The sequence below is a fragment of the Triticum urartu genome, chromosome 4 (assembly GCF_003073215.2).
Source record: "Triticum urartu cultivar G1812 chromosome 4, Tu2.1, whole genome shotgun sequence".
Taxonomy (NCBI): domain Eukaryota; kingdom Viridiplantae; phylum Streptophyta; class Magnoliopsida; order Poales; family Poaceae; genus Triticum; species Triticum urartu.
Window position 1 is genome coordinate 609556888 of NC_053025.1, and position 19969 is coordinate 609576856.

At 45.1% G+C, this 19969-nt stretch overlaps 1 protein-coding gene across 1 annotated transcript; it reads left to right on the forward strand.

Moving 5' to 3' along the window:
• The first annotated feature begins 6972 nt into the window (after nt 1-6972).
• LOC125554988 lies at nt 6973-8355 on the forward strand. The gene is made up of 3 exons (XM_048718322.1): nt 6973-7081; nt 7359-7508; nt 7771-8355. The coding sequence occupies exons 1-3, from the start codon at nt 7007-7009 to the stop codon at nt 8353-8355; spliced, it is 810 nt and encodes a 269-aa protein (XP_048574279.1). The 5' UTR covers nt 6973-7006.
• The last annotated feature ends 11614 nt before the right edge of the window (nt 8356-19969 follow it).

Below are 19969 nucleotides of genomic sequence, written 5' to 3' on the forward strand. Positions count from 1 at the left end.
AGCACACCAATCGTTTAGTATGTTGCTATTGCTTTCTTCATGACTTATACATGTTCCTATAACTATGAGATTATGCAACTCCCGTTTACCGGAGGAACACTTTGGGTACTACCAAACGTCACAACGTAACTGGGTGATTATAAAGGAGTACTACAGGTGTCTCCAATGGTACATGTTGGGTTGGCGTATTTCGAGATTAGGTTTTGTCACTCCGATTGTCGGAGAGGTATCTCTGGGCCCTCTCGGTAATGCACATCACATAAGCCTTGCAAGCATTACAACTAATATGGTAGTTGTGAGATGATGTATTACGGAACGAGTAAAGAGACTTGTCGGTAACGAGATTGAACTAGGTATTGGATACCGACGATCGAATCTCAGGCAAGTAACATACCGATGACAAAGGGAACAACGTATGTTGTTATGCGGTCTGACCGATAAAGATCTTCGTAGAATATGTAGGAGCCAATATGGGCATCCAGGTCCCGCTATTGGTTATTGACCGGAGATGTGTCTCAGTCATGTCTACATTGTTCTCGAACCGTAGGGTCCGCACGCTTAACGTTACGATGACAGTTATTATGAGTTTATGCATTGATGTACCGAAGGTTGTTCGGAGTCCCGTATGTGATCACGGACATGACGAGGAGTCTCGAAATGGTCGAGACATAAAGATTGATATATTGGAAGCCTATGTTTGGACATCGGAAGTGTTCCGGGTGAAATCGGGATTTTACCGGAGTACCGGGAGGTTACCGGAACCCCCCCGGGAATCATATGGGCCTTAGTGGGCCTTAGTGGAAAGGTGAAAGGGCTGCCCATAAGGGCTGCGCGCCTCGCCCCCTCCCCTAGTCCTATTAGGACTAGGAGAGGTGGCCGGCCACCCCTCTCCCTCTTTCCCCCTTGGGAATCCTAGTTGGAATAGGATTGGGGGGGGGGGAGTCCTACTCCCGGTAGGAGTAGGACTCCTCCTGCGCCCTCCTCCTGGCCGGCGCACCCCTCCCCCTTGGCTCCTTTATATACGGAGGCAGGGGGCACCTCTAGACACACAAGTTGATCATTGAGATCATTCCTTAGCCGTGTGCGGTGCCCCCTGCCACCATATTCCACCTCGATCATATCGCTGTAGTGCTTAGGCGAAGCCCTGCGTCGGTAATACATCAAGATCGTCACCACGCCGTCGTGCTGACGGAACTCCTCCCCGAAGCTTTGCTGGATCGGAGCCCGGGGATCGTCATCGAGCTGTACGTGTGCTAAGAACTCGGAGGTGCCGGAGTAACGGTGCTTGGATCGGTCGGATCGGGAAGAAGACGTACGACTACTTCCTCTACGTTGTGTCAACGCTTCCGTTGCGATCTACAAGGGTACGTAGATCATACTCTCCCCTCGTTGCTATGCATCACCATGATCTTGCGTGTGCGTAGGAAAATTTTGAAATTACTACGTTCCCCAACAGTTATATGTATGACACTATTCGAGATGTATTAGTGATAATATTCGATGTATGGATGCATGGGATGATTTACTTTTGCTTATTGGATGCATGCTAATTTGAGTCCTATAAGATATTTTGAAATGTATATCTTGTGTTGCTCAAATAGGATATGTGCTTGCCCAAGTGGCCAGTCATGTTTGCAGGTTACACCTCCAAGTGGCCTATGTTTTGCCGGAATGTTGATTCATTTCCGTTCTAGTAAATTTCTGGCGCTCGATATGTCCTATTTTAGCAAAGGTCATGCCGTATTTTTCCGTGGATTTTGGCATGACTTGTGCCAGAAGATGTAGGAAATATCGAGTGCCCCGGATTTGTGTGTTGAGTATCCTGGTAGTTGTCTTCGATCGATTTTCAATTAATGTTTTAACTATGAACATAGGAAATGTCCGACGACGAAAAGGATTTCGGTATTTAGAAATACTGCGAAGACGAGCGCGGCCTGTGCGACGGAATCTTCCTAGATGATGATAGGCGCTTCAGCATCAAGCTGGACGAGAACTTCGAAGTGGATACAGTAAGTCACAACGACAAGTCTTTTTTCGTAATTAAGCATGACATTTGCTTCAACTTATAATTTAAGCATGACATTAAGCATGACAAGTCTTTTTTACTATTCTACTAGCGTATCCCCTGCCATGCAAGAGTTTTTGTATTGGATAAGATAGGTTTCAGTCGTACTATGGAGGAAAAGAAAGTTTACTTGAAGACCGAGCATGGTTATATTTTCCACGCAAAATTATACAATTCAGACGACTACACCTATTTTGGATGCAAAACATGGCGAGCACTATGCAAGACTTATGCATTTGAGCCTGATATGGTTATCACCTTTGATATTCGTCCGGAAGATGATATTGAAGGTAATACCGACATCTGGGTCGATGTGCAGACGCCTCCAGCTATACCATTATGTAAGTTTCTCAACCATATTTATGTCTTTGATATTGTTTATTCAAAAATAGTTGACAACTATTTTGTATTGTCAGCTTATTTCGGTGCAAGCAAACATGTCCAGCGCTTGGTAGACAGGGCCTACTGCTGTCCCGAGGCTGAACTAAACTGCGAGGAGCTAAGTCATTATGTTTCATGACTTGAGGATCTTGATACTGTCAAGACAAATTTTCTTCCTGCATTTAGAAATGTTAGTACTGAAAACGTGCGACCAATAGTGTTCGTAATGAACTACAGTCACATCTATTTAGGAAGGATGGTAAGATTTTTACTATTTGTCCTCGGTGCATCTTTTCCATACATTATTTTTGAAGCTAAACTTCATTGCTAAGTATGTTACCATACGATGTTCTTCAACAGGGACTCCCGATGAATGTTGTGCCTTATGGGATCGAGACTAAAGGTACCATGAGTATTATTAGCTTACGGCCAAGATATCCTACAAATTACTTTAGCGCATTCAAGATTAGCGACTGATGCTTAATAGTGCAAGACTGGACCAAATATGTGATAGAGAAGCGCAGAGAAGTACTAGGGGGCAGCAAACAGATGCGCTACCCACCATTAGGAGACATGTTCATCTGCATGCTCCAACATGATCAAGGAGGAGAGCTACACATGTTTTATGTTATTTTACCTAAGATAGAGCAGCAGGAGTGATTAGCTAGCTAGAAATGAGTTTGAGGATGATGATGTGCTACACTATTACTATAATGATAAAATAGCTAGTGTTGGTGGTAATGACTATGATGATTATTATTAGCTAGTGTTAGTGGTGATTAAATAAATACTGTTGGTGGTAATGACTATGATGATGATTAAATAGCTTGTGCTGGCGCATTAGATTCAAGTGGAGGCAACATGTGGTGCACATCGAAAGTACTACTAGTCCAAACTGATCAAGTTTGGATTAGTAGTATACTTTTGACATGCACCACATATTGCCTCCACTTGAACCTAATCCACCTTCATTTGATACACTGTTATGGACATAATGATGTAAACCTCATGACTGGTATTGTACCAATATTTGTACGATGGTGTATAAATACACTAAAAATAAAAAAATAAAAAAGAATACTAGTAGCGATGGAGAGAAAACATGCTGCCAGTAGTTACATTAGCAGTAGCGTGGGAGTGAAGAAACGCTGCAGCTATTTGTCCTAGCAGTAGCGCGTGTGGGCACGCGTTACTGCTAAGCAATAGCTGTAGCGCCTTATTAGTAGCGCGCCTACCCGCGTTACTAGTGAGCACAAAACCAGCGCTACTGCTAGGGTTTTCCCTAGTAGTGTATGAACCCCAGGCCTTGTTTTCAAACATTGCAATACCGTTTTCGCTCACTTCTACCACTTGCTACCTTGCTGTTTATATATTTTTAGATTACAAAAACATATATATACTATCTATATTGCACTTTTATCACCATCTCTTCGCCGAACTAGTGCACCTATACAATTTACATCATTGTATTGGGTGTGTTGGGGACACAAGAGACTTTTTGTTATTTGGTTGCATGGTTGTTTGAGAGAGACCATCTTCATCCTACGTCTTCCACGGATTGATAATCCTTAAGTCATCCACTTGAGGGAAATTTGCTACTGTCCTAGAAAACTTTGCGTTTGGAGGCCCAACACGAGTCTACAAGAAGAAGGTTGTATAGTAGACATCACTAGGTTTGCAGAAAACACTACGCTACATTTTTGTTGCAGAAGACACCATGTCTAGCGTAATCTTTTTGCAAAAACCACTAATCGACGGATTTAGCTCTGTTGAACGTGTTTATGACACGTGGGTCCCTTTTTTGCGTACCTAGCATTGCCGTTTGGGTTTAAAGAAAAAAAGCCCTCAACTTTCTTCCCCCCATGCCAACCAGACCCTCTCCCTTCCCTAAATAAACAGACCCTCCCCCAATCCCAATCCACTATCTGCATCTCGCAAGCCTGTCCACTAGCTCGGCGCTGCCGCTGCTCCCTCCGCAGGCCGCCGCCGCCGTCGCCCAGCACCAGATCTGCAGACCGTCGCAGCTCCCTTTGCAGGCTCCCAGAGTCCCACTAGCTCGCCACCGCTGCTCCATCTGCAGGCCACCGCCGCCACTGCTCCATCCATAGGCCGCCGCCGCTCCTCCACAGGCAGCCGCCGTCGCTGCTCCCTCCGCAGGCCACCGCCATCCTCGCCCGACGCCGGATCTACAGGCCACCGCCGCTCCCTCTGTTTCCTCTGCAGGCCACCGCCCGTGCTTCCTCCGCAGGCCGTCGCTTGTGCTCCATCCGCAGGCCGCCATTGTCGCTTCCTTCGCAGGCCATCCTCAACGAGCTCAGTTGGCCGGCCGAGGAGCTCGAGGTGGTTGCGTTCTAGGCGATGCCCTAAGCCTCCACGGCTTGCTGCACCGCGGGCGCTTTCCTCCCATATCCCGATGACGCGCCCTCTCACCGGCGACGAGACCCATGAGACCTACTCTGCTCGCGTGAGCCAACCATGGGCACAGTGCTACCTGTTTTGTGCACACGGGGGGGGGGCTAATTGCATTTTCAATTTTTGATTAAGGGGTTTCTATATAAAATTGGTAGAACTAGTTTGTAAATATAGATAAAAACCCATTTGACATGAAAAGTTGTGCCACGTAAGCAAAAATAGGAACCCACTTGTCATAAACGCGTTCAACAAAGCCAAATCCGTCGATCAGTGGTTTTTTTAAAAAGATTACGTTAGACATGGTGTTTTCTGCAACAAAAATGTAGTGTAGTGTGTTCTGCAAACTTAACCTTCAAAATGATGATTTTGTGCAATTTACTTCCCTCTGAGCCTGCACCTGAGTCAGAGCTCTATCAGTGAGAGCTTGAGGAGCCTGCTTATCAGTGGGAGCCTCAGAAGCCCAAGTATTACTCACGATCGGCCACGAGCTAACTAATTGCTCACGTCCTGAGCATGTGTGGCCGCGCGCTCCTCTAATTTAGCTGCATGCTATCTTCACGTACTAACTTCCTTGACCGAATCACTCGGTTCAATCATCTTTGCGCAGCTCGCATGCAGTACCGCGCATCACACACGACACATCGTCATCGTCCGCATCAGCGCGGCATTTCGGCAACTTCTCAATACTTACATGTCAGCCTACGAATCTGGATGAAATTTTTATGATTTTTTATGTTCGTTGTACTATCATGATTGAAGATAAATAGATCGAAAATTCTCTCACAGAAAAACAATACATTGGCCCTACATGACTCTAACTCATGCGGAAAATAAACATACAGATACAGAAAACATCAAGATTATATCTAACATCCTACTGATTGCACCCGCACGAGCAGGTCGGGGGCCAAGGATGCTTCGGAAAATGGAAAATCCCCTATATCCGGGCATGTTGCATTCGTTATGCTGCTGTTTTGTAGGAGTAAAAGTCTTTCAGAACTCGAGCGCATAAGGAGGAGTGGACATGCAAAATCCTTCGTGCTTGCTTACCCAAGAGCCCAAGACTGCATGCACCGGCTGCTATATATTGTCTGCTATTTTCAGATCCACATATTTCTCTGCCCACAAACAACAAAATATTTGTCAGATGTTAGACCTGGCCGCGCGACGGAGGCGGATCAAAGGGCGACTAGCGGCAGCGCCCCGGCCGGCCGGAGCGGAATCTAGGAGGGAGAGTACGCACCGACCTGGCAGCGCGACGGAGGTGGCTTCCCCCGTACCGTCCAGATCCACGGGCGGGACGATGGACGTGGGGAGCGGAGCGCTGGAGGAGACGCGGCCACGGAGCAGGAGGCCGTCCCTACGGCTCCGGGCCGCATACAAGCGATTGGTTCTGCTTCTAACCAAGGTTTCAACCGGCCTCCGAATCCCGTCGCCGCCGCCGCCGCCGCCGAACAAGCTCAACATCGACGACCGAGACGAGGATAGAATCAGCGCGCTCACCGACGACATCCTCCTCGGAATCCTCGAGCGCCTCGACCTGCGGGACGCGGTCCGCGCCGGTGCAGTCTCCACGCGGTGGCAGCACCTCCCCCACCGGCTCTCGCGCCTGCACCTCGACGTCCGCCACTTCGGCGGAGCGACTGATCCAGTCGCGACCATGGAGGCGTTCACGGCCGCGATGTGCAGATTGCTGTCTCCTCCGGCTCCGGCCGAGTGCAAGCGCGCCATCAAGACCCTCCTCCTCGACTTCTTCCCTGAGTGAGTAAATAGCATAAAACTACTAGTTTACAGGTTAGGGTTCCAAAAAACTATCACTTTTTAATTTTTCTCAGAAAGCTACCAAACGCGCGGTCCACTGTTTCAAAAAACCAAACCCGCGGTGACTAGCGATTTAACCGTTTTTCTGACGGATTGGGCCCACATGCCAGGCCACCTGGCCATGCGCGCTCACGGCGCGGCAGTTGACGGCCGTTAGCCGATGCGGCCCGGTCGGAACGGGGGTAAATAAACCCCCTCGGTCGGTCGCTCCTGCTCACTCACTCTCTCCCTGCTCGCTCACTCCCCTGCTCTCACTCCCCTGCTCCAGTACGAACTCGCCGCCGCTCGCCGTCTTTGAGGTGGCTCGCCGTTGACCTCCTTGCCACCATGCCTTCCTGGAACGACGAGGAAACTAGCTCGGAGGAGGACTGCGAGGTCGTCAGCATGGACATGGGACTTATGGTAAGTTCTTTGCCATCTAGGGTTAGGGTTAGGTGCTAGTAGGCCTATCCGCCATGGATCTTGCTAAGTGTAGTGTTGGTGTTGTAGGATTCTTGTTCAATAGTGAGGCTGGGGTTTGATTGTAGGATTGATGTAAGCTAGGGTTCATCTCAGTACAGTGTTAGGGTTCATGCTGAGTTGGGGATTTTTTTAGTGTTCATGTTTAATGAAGCATGCAAGTATATTCTGGTGTTGAGTGCAGATTGAAACTAGTGTTTGCTGGTTATTTTGGTTGCAGGAGGAACCAGACACCACTGTGGAGCCCCTTTTCTGTGGCCAACTTGAGCTTGCTCATCCCAAGTGCATTCTGCATCAAATGAGGCCTATTAAGCGTGTTGCTTTTGAAGGGCCTTTAACAGGAAGGCGTTTCTATGGCTGCCCAGTCCAGGTTAGATGGCAATAAACTTTTCTGCTATGTATGGTCACTGATGATTGATATGATGCAGCACTTTGTTTGATATGATGCCAATAAACATTTTTCTGCTATGTATTTTTGTTACTTTGGAAACTTAATCATGGCATTATAATAACTTATCATATCTCATTTATGTTATTCATTGTTAGAAATTATCAAGTATATACAAGTTAATCATGGAACTGAAATAAGCTCCTAGTCCATTTGTAATAACTTATCACATTTATAAATGCAGGAAAATGGTGTGAATTGTGGTGTTGTAGAGTGGGTTGATGGGCCTTGGCCAACTGTTCTTCAGAGATGTTTGTGCAAGCTATTGGAGATGTTCCATGAGCAGAACTTTGGAAGGGTACAGGACAAGGAGAAGTTTGAGAAGGAGTTGGCCAGGCTTAAGAGTGAACATGAAAGGGAGTTGGCCAAGCTTAGGGCTGAAAATGACAAGCTTTGCATTGAGTACACCAAGCTTGTCCAAGATGTATCCAAGATGTTTGATTGGCAAGATGGTAGGGTGGACAAGAAGGTGCACCAGAAACAAGTGGAGGAGGAAGAACTTGAGAAGAAGAAGAAGGAGCTAGAGGAGAAAGCTATGTTGGAGGTGCAGATGGAAAAGCTCAAACTTGCAAAAGAGCAGAGGTGCATTTTGCAGAGCCAAGCTGATATCATCAAGAACACCAGGAAGGCTATGAAGGATGTTCAAGTTGACAGAGATGTTCTTAAGAAGGATAAGGCAAAGCTTGAGCTTGTTGTTGCCGAGCTGCTGAAAGAAGGGTATGGCAGCAAGGAGAAGATAGAGCAAATCAAGGCCATCCTTGATTCTTGAAGTGGCTTTGATATGTTGGTGAAGTAAGTACATCCAAAGGCCTTTATATAAGGATGTGGCTTGGCATGACTGCAAGTGATTATGGGTGTACATTTTGGAGGAATGTGAAGTTTAACCTAGTATAAGAACTTTATTTACTATGTTGTTAAGTTGTAATGGATCACCTATACTATTAAGTGTTGTAATGGATCTCCTATGCTATTATGTAGTGGAAAATGGATCTCTTATGCTACTAAGTTGTGGAAATGGATCTTGTATGCTATTAAGTGTTCAACTTGATCTTCTATCTTTTAGATGTTATTTGTTAGCCTACATATATTATTTCTGTGGTTAATTGGGCTTGGTGGCCCACTATTCTCTGACCAAATGCAACCCTAGGCCTACTAAACCCAACCCCATCCATCTGTCAATATAAACCCCTCCCCACCCCCACCCTTTCGCAGTCACTCCACCAGCCGCCACCCAAAAGAAACCCTACAGATGGATCCTGACATGGGAGATGTCATAGAGGAAGAGGGGGAGGCTGTGGAGGTTAGGACAGCAGCAGCTGCACAGAGGAGGAGGAGGGAGAGGCGCAGGCAGAGGGCCCTAGAGGCGGCCCAAGATGAGCAGCAAGAGGAGTTCAACCGCCGACTCGCCAACAAGGTACTGGATAAGTGCAATGATGAAGAACTAGAGCTGGTTTTCACTGGAGGCAGGGGAAGATCATTCATGGAGATAATTAGGTGGGCAAGGATTAGGACAGTCATGGCTCCTCATCCAGCAACTAGGGCCAAGTGGATCCGTTTCTTTGAGCGCTATGACTGATCTAGCTATCTATCTTTTTATCTGTAATCTATGAGAGAGAGTTTTGGTAGTTTTTGTGAGATTTTGATGTAATCTATGAGACTATCTATCTATGTAATCTATGAGACTATCTATCTATGTAATCTATGAGACTATCTATCTATGTAATCTATGAGACTATATATCTATCTAGAGATCTATCTATGTATGTTTCTAGAGATCTATCTTTCTATCTATGAGACTATCTTTCTATCTGTAAGGTGTATATCAAGTGTTGAATCCACATATAGATAAAAGTTACAGATGAAATGAAGTTGCAAACAAGTGCAGAATCCACATACAGTACCATATTACAAACCAAATCAAACAGTGCAGTATCAAGTACTTAGTGAGGCAATGTTATTACAAACCAAATCAAACAGTATCAAGCACTTGGAGTTCAACAACTTCAGCTAGTTACCACTTGCATAAAAGTAATCTTTCAGCCTATTAGATGGCTTCCTGACCCTCTTTGATCCAGTGCCAGCTCTATTGGCAGCAGCTGACCTGGTGTTCTTTGCTGGAGAAGACCTTGATGACCTGGTGTTCTTTGCTGGAGAAGATCTTGATGACCTGGTGTTCTTTGCTGGAGAAGACCTTGATCCATTGCCAGAAATAGTTGTGTTCTTCTTCTTGGGAGGTGGTACTACTGTTGCAGAAGAAGTGTTGGTCCTGCTCTTCTTGAGAGGTGGTGGTGCTGCTGTTGTAGCTGGTGCTTCCCTCTTCCTTGACCTAGAAGCTGTCTGTGTTGACTCAGTTGTTGTTGGAGGAGGAGTTGGTGCAGGTGCAGAGGCAGCAGGTACCCTTGGTGGCCTTTGTGCAGTTGCAACCATTGAAGAACCAGCCTCAAAGTAGTTTGCTCTATTTTCCTACACAACAATATTAGTTAGAACTATTTTCCTACAAATGAAATGAATGTAACAATGCAATGAATGTAACAATGGAATGAATGGACATACCTGGTGCTTGTTCAGCCTCATCTGGAACTTAGGTTTCAAAGGGACACCACAATTGTTGATCCTATGCCCTTGCTTCTTGCAGTTGCTGCATGTCACTGTACCAATCCTAGAAGTATCCTTTTTAGCTGGCACATCAAACAGGCCTTTCCTCCTGGCAGTTTGTTTTTTACCTTTCTTTTCTCTAAACACAGGGGGAGAAATATCATCACCAGGTGTATGAGGCCAATGGTCAGGACCTGGCACAGGGAATATTATGTGCTTATATGTTTCACAATACATGGGTTTCTTGAAAAAAGCAGAAACATAGTCTTCAGGGTGTATCTTCACTTTCTGCATTGCAGCAATGGCATGACTGCAGGGGATAGCTGTCATGTCCCACCTCCTACAGTCACAGGTCTCATTGTTCAAATTAACACAATATGTGTTTTCAGAGCTACTTGTGACCTGCCATATCCCTGGCCCTGCCATGTATGCTTCACAATATTTAGCCCACTTCTTCCCCTCTTCTAAAATCTCTGAATAAGTAGGTGTGATTTCCCATCTGCATGTCTCTATCTTCTCTCTGATCTTCTGAAACTTAATCATCAGCTTTGTTCTTATGCCCTCTAACATAGTCCTGATTGGCTTGTTCCTAACATCCAATATCATTCTATTGAAAACCTCACTAAGGTTGTTTACTACCAGGTCTGTTTTGCACACAGTGTCCATTTTATACCTAGCCCAGGTATGCTATGGTATCTGTGACAACCACCGCCAAGCTTCTAAACTTTCTTTTTTCAAATTATCCATGCCTAAATCATGTCCATGTTTGGTAAAGGAATAGGCAGCCTGATCTACATGTTTCTTAAGTTCCTCTCCTCTGAAACCAGCACATTGGAAATTGGCATAAATATGTCTAAGACAAAACCTTTATGGAGAGTCAGGGAATACATCATCTATTGCATTCAACAATCCCTGTTCAATGTAAGGTAATCTTAAGTGTTACTCATCTACTAAATAACATTTTACTCATGGCAAATGTAAAGGCAAATGTAAAGACTAGGTTCAGAACAATACCTTCTGCCTGTCAGACATAATTGTGTATTTGCCAAACTTATTGCCAGTTCCAATGACTGTTCTCAACTGTGTGAGAAACCATGTCCAACTGTCTGTCTCTTCCTTATCAACAACACCAAAAGCTATTGGGAAGATGTTATTGTTGCCATCCCTCCCTGTAGCTGCCAATATCTGCTGACCAGTACTTAGCTTGATGAAGCAACCATCCAGACCTGCTAACATGATAACATGAGTGCCTAAGTACATCAATGTTTAAAAAGCATATAAATTTCTGAATACTTACCTATAAATGGCCTGCATCCATTCAGAAAACCCTCCTTGCATGCAAACAAGCAGTAAAACATATAGTGAAACCTTGGGGTAGAAGCTGGGTTAAGTGGGTCCTCATGTGTTGTTACTATGCACCTACTGCCAGGGTTAGTATCTAGCACACACTGCAGGTAGTCCCTTATTCTGTGATACTGGAGTTTGTGATCTCCTTACACAACCTCAACTGCTTGCTTCCTTGCCCTATATGCCAAGCTTTTAGGCACATGCACACCAAACTTCTTCTTTGTGTATGACATAATTGTTTCAACACCAGCTCCAGGGTTGGATCTGACTGTATCCTCACAAACCTTAGCAACCCAATTGGCTGTCACCTTTGTGTTCTCTCCACTTGCTCCACAAGTGTGATCCAGGTTCATCTTCTTGATACTGAAAGTTGCCTCATGAGCTATCTTGGAGGCAACTATGTAAAACTTACAACCATGTTTTTTGTCAGAGCACCAAGCAATAACCCTAGTTGGTTCATTTCTGTGATACTCAAAATTCCTAAGAGTCCTCACATGAAAATTTCTAATTGCTTCTCTGAACTCAACTACATTTTCAAAGCACAAATGCATTGCAAACTGCTCATGTGCATCAGGCCTTGATGGATCATACCATATCCTCTGCTTCTTCTGCTTCTTCCTACTCTTCCTTCCAGATGGCAGCCTTGGTGCATCATCTTCATCACTTATGCCAAAATCACCTGGAAAACAGTACTCATCAGCTTCAGAGACATAATCTTCAAACTTGATGTGCTCAGGCTCACTGTGAGACTTGCTAGTTGGGCCAGGTTTTCTAACTGGCTTAAGCTTTTTGGCTGCTTTTGTAGTTACAGCAGGATCCTCTACTACTTCATCTTCAGAAACAACTGGTTCTTCCTCCCAAAACTCAGAAGGTTCTGAGTTTGCTGCACAAAAGTGCTCTGCAGTATCAGTGCCAGCCTCATCTTCACCCCTACACCAAGCTTTGTAAGAAATTTTCTCCCCTCTATAATCACCCCTAAAGAACTCAAAATCTGAAGATGATTTGTCATCTTCAACTTCATCTTCTTCCTCTAGTACATCTTCTTCTTCTTCATCTGCTTCTTCTTCTACATCTTCTTCTTCTACATCTTCTTCTTCCACATCTTCTTCTTCCACAACTGTTTTCCCTTTGTTAAAATTGCTGCTTTGCTGTGTGTTCATGTAGGGCTCATCAGGGGTTAAAGCTGGCAAACTAGCATTAGAGGCAGGGTACAGAACACCTTCTTGTGAAACTCTGTAAACAACAGGATCACCATCATGATCAATGGGGATCTGTTCCTCATCTGCTGGGCTTGGATCAGTAGCTTTTCTGACACTGATGTTCAGTACCTTATTATCAACAAATAAGTCAAGCATTTCCTCTAATGCCTCCTCACTATCCAGGGACTCCACACCCTCCAGCCCCTTTCCCTCTTCCTTTACATATCAGAAATGCATCCATGCCATAGCCCTCCAACTCAACCAATGCTAATATGGTCAGATAACTGATATCTGAGGAAACTGAATACTTTTTCTCCATATTATCTATTCCTTGGAAATGTAGCCTCAAGTCCCAAATCTCTTCATCTAAGCTGTAGGATTAAATTGATAAACAACCGTTTTTTAAGTCACTGAATATTACTGAACTTTCTTCTAATTACAGTGAATGCACTGACCAAATGAACTAACCAAATGCACTTTCTTCTACACTGACTTAACCAATAAAATACAGTAGCATGCCAAGAACAAACAATTACTATCTCTAGTTCTAATTTGAACTAAAAATCACCCAAAAATACAGTAGCATGCTAAGAACAAACAGTGTTTACCTCACTCCACCAAAGGACGACGCCCAATGGTGGCCGCCTGCTGGATCAGCGTGGATGCGCTTTGCCACTGCCCTGGCCGCCCGGACTTCCGGATCTGAGCTCGCCGGATCCACAGGAGTCGCGGGCGGTGATGCTGCTGCGATCGCTGCGCCGGGAAGCTCGAGCTGCCTAGCCATTTGTCCACCTCTGACTGTCCACCGACCTCCTGGCCGGTGCCGCCTTGGCTCAATAGCTCGCCGCCGACGACATTTGGCTGCGCCGCCGCCATCGCCCACCTAGGTCACTGCGGGGGAGAGGAGGTGGAGAGGAGGGGGAGCGAGAGAGTGTCTGGCCCGACCGCCTACTTTGGTTCCGACCGGACCGCGTCGGCTAACGGCCGTCAACGGCCGCGCCGTGAGCGCGCGTGGCCAGGTGGCCTGGCATGTGGGCCCAATCCGTCAGAAAAACGGTTAAATCGCTAGTCACCGCGGGTTTGGGTTTTTTGAAACAGCGGACCGCGCGTTTGGTAGCTTTCTGAGAAAAATTAAAAAGTGGTAGTTTTTTTAGAACCCTAATCTGTAAACTAGTAGTTTTATGCTATTTACTCTCCCTGAGTCGGACCCTCGCCTGATATCCATAGGCCGCGCCGTCGAGGACGTTGTCACCCGCGGTGAGACTGAATGTCTTGAATTTTACATACGCTCGACATGCGCGGATGAAGCTGGCGGGGTGCGTGCGCAGTCCGCGAAGGAGTTCATGTCCTTCTCCCGTGACTGCCCAGTTGCGTTCCGCTGGCTCACCGTGCTAACTCTCACGCAACTCATGTTCCGAGACACCGATGTGGCCGAAATCATTAGGGCTTGCGATAACCTCAAGCACCTCACCCTTAGATTCTGCACACTGGTTAAGGAGCACTCCACGTCCACGGTCAAGATCGACACGCCGTGCTCTGGGCTCCAGGTGCTCGACTTGTTCCGCTTTGTTTGCACGCGGGTCGAGCTTGTCTCTGTCCCCGAGCTCAGGAAAGTGTGGTGCGAATCATGGTACAGGGGGAACCCCCCGGTGAGCTTCGGCTACGTTCCAGAGCTTCGCGATGTGACCTTCAGCTCTCATGCCATGACGTGGCAGGCACCATTCTTGCTGAGCGAGTGCATGTCAAGGAGTGCCACCAACCTGTCTAAACTCTCTTTTAATTTTTGCTGCCAAATGGTTAGTTAATTTCTATTCATTGCACGAGTTTCCCATGCTTCTAAATATCGTGCATTCTTCTTCTTCTCTGCTAAATGTTAGCTGTCTATTTGTGTATTTGCTGCAGATTTGGATTAAGCCGGAACATCCAAAGCACCTCACTGCTATGTTCAGAAACCTGATGGATGTGGAGTTTTTCGCTATCTTTCCTGAGTGTGATCTGAGCTGGACCCTGTTTATCCTTGAAGCTGCACCTGCGCTACAGACTTTCAACGTATGGTGGTTACTTTACCTTCTTTAAATTTAATCCACATCTTGGCCTGGATATATATAACTCACTTCTAGTATGACATGCTTCCGGAATATTCAACATTAACAAGATATGCCAGGAAATTGATCTGATTTTCAGTTACTCATCAAACTCTGTTAGAAGTAGGTAATTATATTTAGCTAGGGAACACATGGATTGCATATGCATGATGGTGCAGTGCAAGCGGAGGTTTCGTTGCTCCACTGAATTTTGTAGAGGGGACTATGATTTCATAGGAATCCTGGAAGCATATTCATGTGTGTTACTTTTATGCAGGATTTAGTTCAAGCACATTCTGTCAAAAGTTTTGTAGGGTCCTAAACTTACCTAAATGGTAGTATTGATCTTGTTGCAAAATTTTAAATGGCAAAGGTGTTTAACTGCAATTGTTGCTATATATATGGTTTCCTGCATGCATGGGTTGGTTGCCAGTTTAGTTGTACCATGTATTGTTTACATTCTATGTCGATCATCCATGCATGAAGTTGTCTCAAAAACGGCATGCTTGTCTCGGAACGGTTGAGGACAGTGCCGAGAAGACCAATGTGATGTGGGACCCATCCAAGAATTTGAATCACCTGAACTTGAAGTCGCTGATGATGTCCGGGTTCGAGGAGGAAGACAAGGTGACAAACTACATAAGGCTAGTCATGGAGCGAGCTGTGGGATTGAAGAGAATCGAGATGTATGGTGTACACCCATGTGAGAAATGCGATGCCACTGACCCGACGAGATCCCAGGTGAATGAAGTTTGCAGGCGTCAGGTCAAGGAGCGACTCACACATGGATCCTCCTCAACCGTGGAGATATTAATAATGTACTACATCGTCTCATAACGCTCGCTGCTATTGCAGTGATGATTCTGCATGTGGTGCGCCCAGTAGTTATTTAAATTTTTATGTACTAATAGCCTGAGGATACTCGATTGATCTGGACCTTGCAGTGTAGCTATATTGTGTGTACTGCGGTCTGGATGCATCCTTTTCTTTTCAGTACTTGCCTTTTGTATGCTGATTTGTTCACCTGCTGGGAGCATCACTCAAATTCTTCACTTTTTCTTAGGAAACCCTGTGGTAATAACTTGCCTTACAAATTTGTGTGACACTGCTGAAGTAGCTACAGCAATGTAAATGAGGTTGACCGCGAGGCTGTAGAGAATTTCATCTTGTACTTCATTCAAATTCTTTTGCCGTTTTGTTACCAGAATGTGACTGACTTCGGGAAACCTTGTGGTCGGCATTCCAAAGTTGTGTATAACTGAGGTCATACATGATTTTTGTCCTTCCGCTCGTCGATTCTGGGCATGTCTGTGCAAAACTACAGATCACCCAGGTCCAACTCATTTATATTTGCGATACTTTATCCTGCTATAAGCGGGAATCACCTTCTCTTGATCAACGGGGTCTGCCATTTCACATGTTAGCAAAAGAATCAGTAAACATAAGCCACCAATTACAGAAGCTACATAGTAACATATTGAAAACATTAAATGTTCTTCTTTTGAGAGTAAGCTGACTAATCTTTCATTTACAGCTATTCCACCTAAACTTTGGAACAATTACGTTGTTGCCAAAGAAGAAGGAGGCCGTACGCATTGAGTAGTTCATGCCGATAAGTCTACTCAATGTGAGCTTCAATTTTTTTATTAAGGTTGGTACGAATAGGTTGACGCGGATTGCCCATTCGATTGTCCAACCAAGTCAGACGGCGTTCATGCCTGGGAGACACATCCTAGAAAGGTTTGTGGTCCTACATGAAACTCTTCACGAAATCCATTCGAAGAAACTAGATGGGGTTATTTTCAAAGTGGATTTCAAGAAAGCGTATGACAAGGTCAAATGGCCCTTCCTCCAACAAGTTTTACGTATGAAGGGGTTCAATGAAGCCTGGAGGAAACAAGTGGATTCCTTTATTCAGAAAGGTAGTGTTGGGATTAAGGTGAATGACACACAAGTCATTATTTTCAGACACATAAGGGATTAAGACAGGGAAACTCGATGTCTCCTGTTCTGTTTAACGTAGTGGCGGATATGTTTACAGTCCTTATCGGTCAGGCTAAAGAAAATGGCCAAGTAGACGGATTAGTTCCACATCTGGTGGATAGGGGAGTGTCCATACTACAATATGCCGATGACATAATTATTTTCATGGAACATGATATTGCAAAAGTTTGAAATATAAAGCTAGTGCTTTGCTTATTTGAACAATTGTCGGGACTCCAAATTAATCTTAACAAAAGCGAATTGTTCAGTTTTGGGAGAGCCAAAGAGGAACAAGATGCATATAAAAAATATTCGGTTGTGAAATGGGTTCACTACCGTTTAGTTACCTAGGGATCCCGCTTCACCATCGCCGGTTAACAAATAAGGAGTGGAAGTGCATTGAAGATAGATTCAAAAAAAGGCTAAGCTGTTGGAAGGGCAAGCTTATGTCTTATGGATGTCGACTAGTGCTGATAAACTCGATGCTGACGAGTCTGCCGATGTTCTCCTTTCTTTCTTTGAAGTACCGGTAGGGGTGCGAAAAAGATTAGACTTCAATCGATCTCGATTCTTCTCGCAATGTGACGAGGTTAAGACGAAATACAGATTGGCCAGATGGGATATCATTTGCAGACCCAAAGACCAATGCAGGTTAGGGATCGAGAACTTATAAGTTAAGAATAAATTCCTCCTCTCCAAATAGTTATTCAGACTATTTACTAAGACTGAGGGTATGTGGATATAAATCTTGCGTAATAAGTATCTCCAATCTAAGACTTTGGCCCTTACCACTAAGCCTAACGACTCGCCATTCTGGAAAGGGTGGATGAGGATGAAAGTCTCCTTTTTTCAGAGGTAAAGTTCATCGTTGGCAATGATAACACGACTAGATTTTGGGAAGATGCATGGTTAGGGGAAACGCCCCTAGCCTTACAATATCGCACTTTATATAATATTGTACAACATAAGGAATTTTATGTTGCTACAATATTACGGTCGGTCCCCCTTAATATACAATTCAGGAGGTCTCTGGTATAGGGGAATGATGGAACTCGTGGTTGCACTTGGTCCATAGGTTGATGGAAATTCAACTCTCTGGCCAGTCAGACACCATCATTGGAAACTAGCTACGAATGGTAGTTTCTCAGCGAAGTCTATGTATTTGGATCTAAATGATTTTGGGCCAATTCCGCGATCCCTTCACATCTGGAAGATTAAAATTCCACTTAGAATTAAAATCTTCATGTGGTTTGTCCACAAGGGAGTGATCTTGACGAAAGATAATTTGGTTAAGCAAAGATGGGTAGGTAGTTCTAGATGTTATTTTTGTGACCAAGATGAAACTATACAACACCTCTTTCTCGATTGCCCGTTGGCAAAACTACTATGGCGCACGATACATATAGCCTTCAACGTTACTCCTCCATCTTGCATCAACAGGTTATCTGGGACGTGGCTAAACGGAGTGGAACCAAATATAGCGAAAAATATTCGGATAGGGATATGTGCATTAATTTGGGCTATATGGAACAAAAGAAATGATATGATCTTTAACTACAAAAACTTTATCAACTTTTTGCAGGTTATCTACAGAGCCACTGTTTGGATGTGTACGTGGCCGTTACTCACTCATGCGGACTCCAGGGAGTTTTTGGTTATTAGGTGCAATCATTGGGAGATGGTAACACGGGTTATCTTCAACCAATGGATGGCGAGCTAATAATAGGCTAGGTGTGTAGGCATCTTAGCCTGTTGCTATTTTCGCCGGCTGCGACATCTTTTATTTTCCTTTTTGTTGTGCTCCGTTTGTGAGTTAGATTCAAATCTCAGACTTTGTTTTGTACTTTATTTAATAATATGGCTGCATGCATCACTCTGATGTAGAGGCGGGGTCATCCTCCTTTTCCAAAAAAGCTGACTAACCTTTGATATTTCTCTTGGGGACATGCTCAATTTTTTGCCAGTTTGGATGCCCAATCGTTTCACATGACGTCATGAACTCGTCATTGCAGTGAACGAGATTAAATACGTCAAGAGACTGGGGCAGAGCTGGAAGCCAGCGGATATTCAAGCAATGATCAAGCATTAGTTTCTTGAGAGGCATGATGTTCTTCATATTACTCACCCCGTAAAGAAATATAAGAGTGTTTAGATGGAGTACTTGGCAAGCTGTCACAGCTACAGCCCCAAGCCAGAGTGAAGGCAGATGAGTGAAACCCTCGAGTTTAGGAGCAGGTCCAAGTTGGCTGCATTCCCAGAACTCGAGTTTGGGCCGCCGCTCTGACTACCCATCATTCAATTTGGGTACCTCGAACTTTTGTTGTACGAGAGACATAGTGTTTCAAGCCATATATGGGAGGACAAAGGCTCTCAAGTACCTCTGATTCATCTTCTGGACAACAGCTGTCACCATCCCAGTTCAGTGTGAGTTCCGCGAGTTGTTCTTTGGCTGATAGATTGGCTTCAACAGCCTCCTTGTTGCTCTCAACATTTTCAAGACCATTGATACACAAGCTGCTGCGAAGCTCATTTAGGTCCCTCAGTTGCTTTACCTCATACCCTGGTTCCTTCCGTACTCTGAATGATGGTATCTTTTGGAGTGACGTTAGTCTTCCAATGTTCAATATATTCGGTCTTGAATAGAAGGATATGTGAAGCAAGTTGGTGAGGCTATCAGAGGAAGAGTCTAAACTTACACCACCACCAAAATGTAGCAGCTGGATATGGTAAAGCTTGGTTAGTCTGTTTCTTTGTCTTTCAGGCAATGAGAAAACCACCAAGAAAGACACAATAAGTAGAAAGTGAACGGCGATCCAAGGGACCACTGACCCAGGTAGCATCCCGTTCGCACACGAACACGTCACCGTGTACCCTTGACGTCGGGGGTGGTGCACCGCAGCTTACGTCGAAGGAGATCCGACCGGAGGCGCGGTATGCAAGCAATCCGACATGCGCTTTTGTAGACCCGAAACCCCACACGCTCAGGAGGGACCCCGTCAGGGCGCGCAACGGCTATGGGCTGCCCTAGGTCGACCTGATCGCTCCTAGGGTCTCGAGGTTCACCGTCCTGCAACAAGAAGAACGAACGAGGAACGAGGAAGAAGAAGAACAAGGGAGAGAGATAAAAGTAAAGGTAAAAGTGGTAGACGGATTTGTTTGATTGTGTGTTATTTTT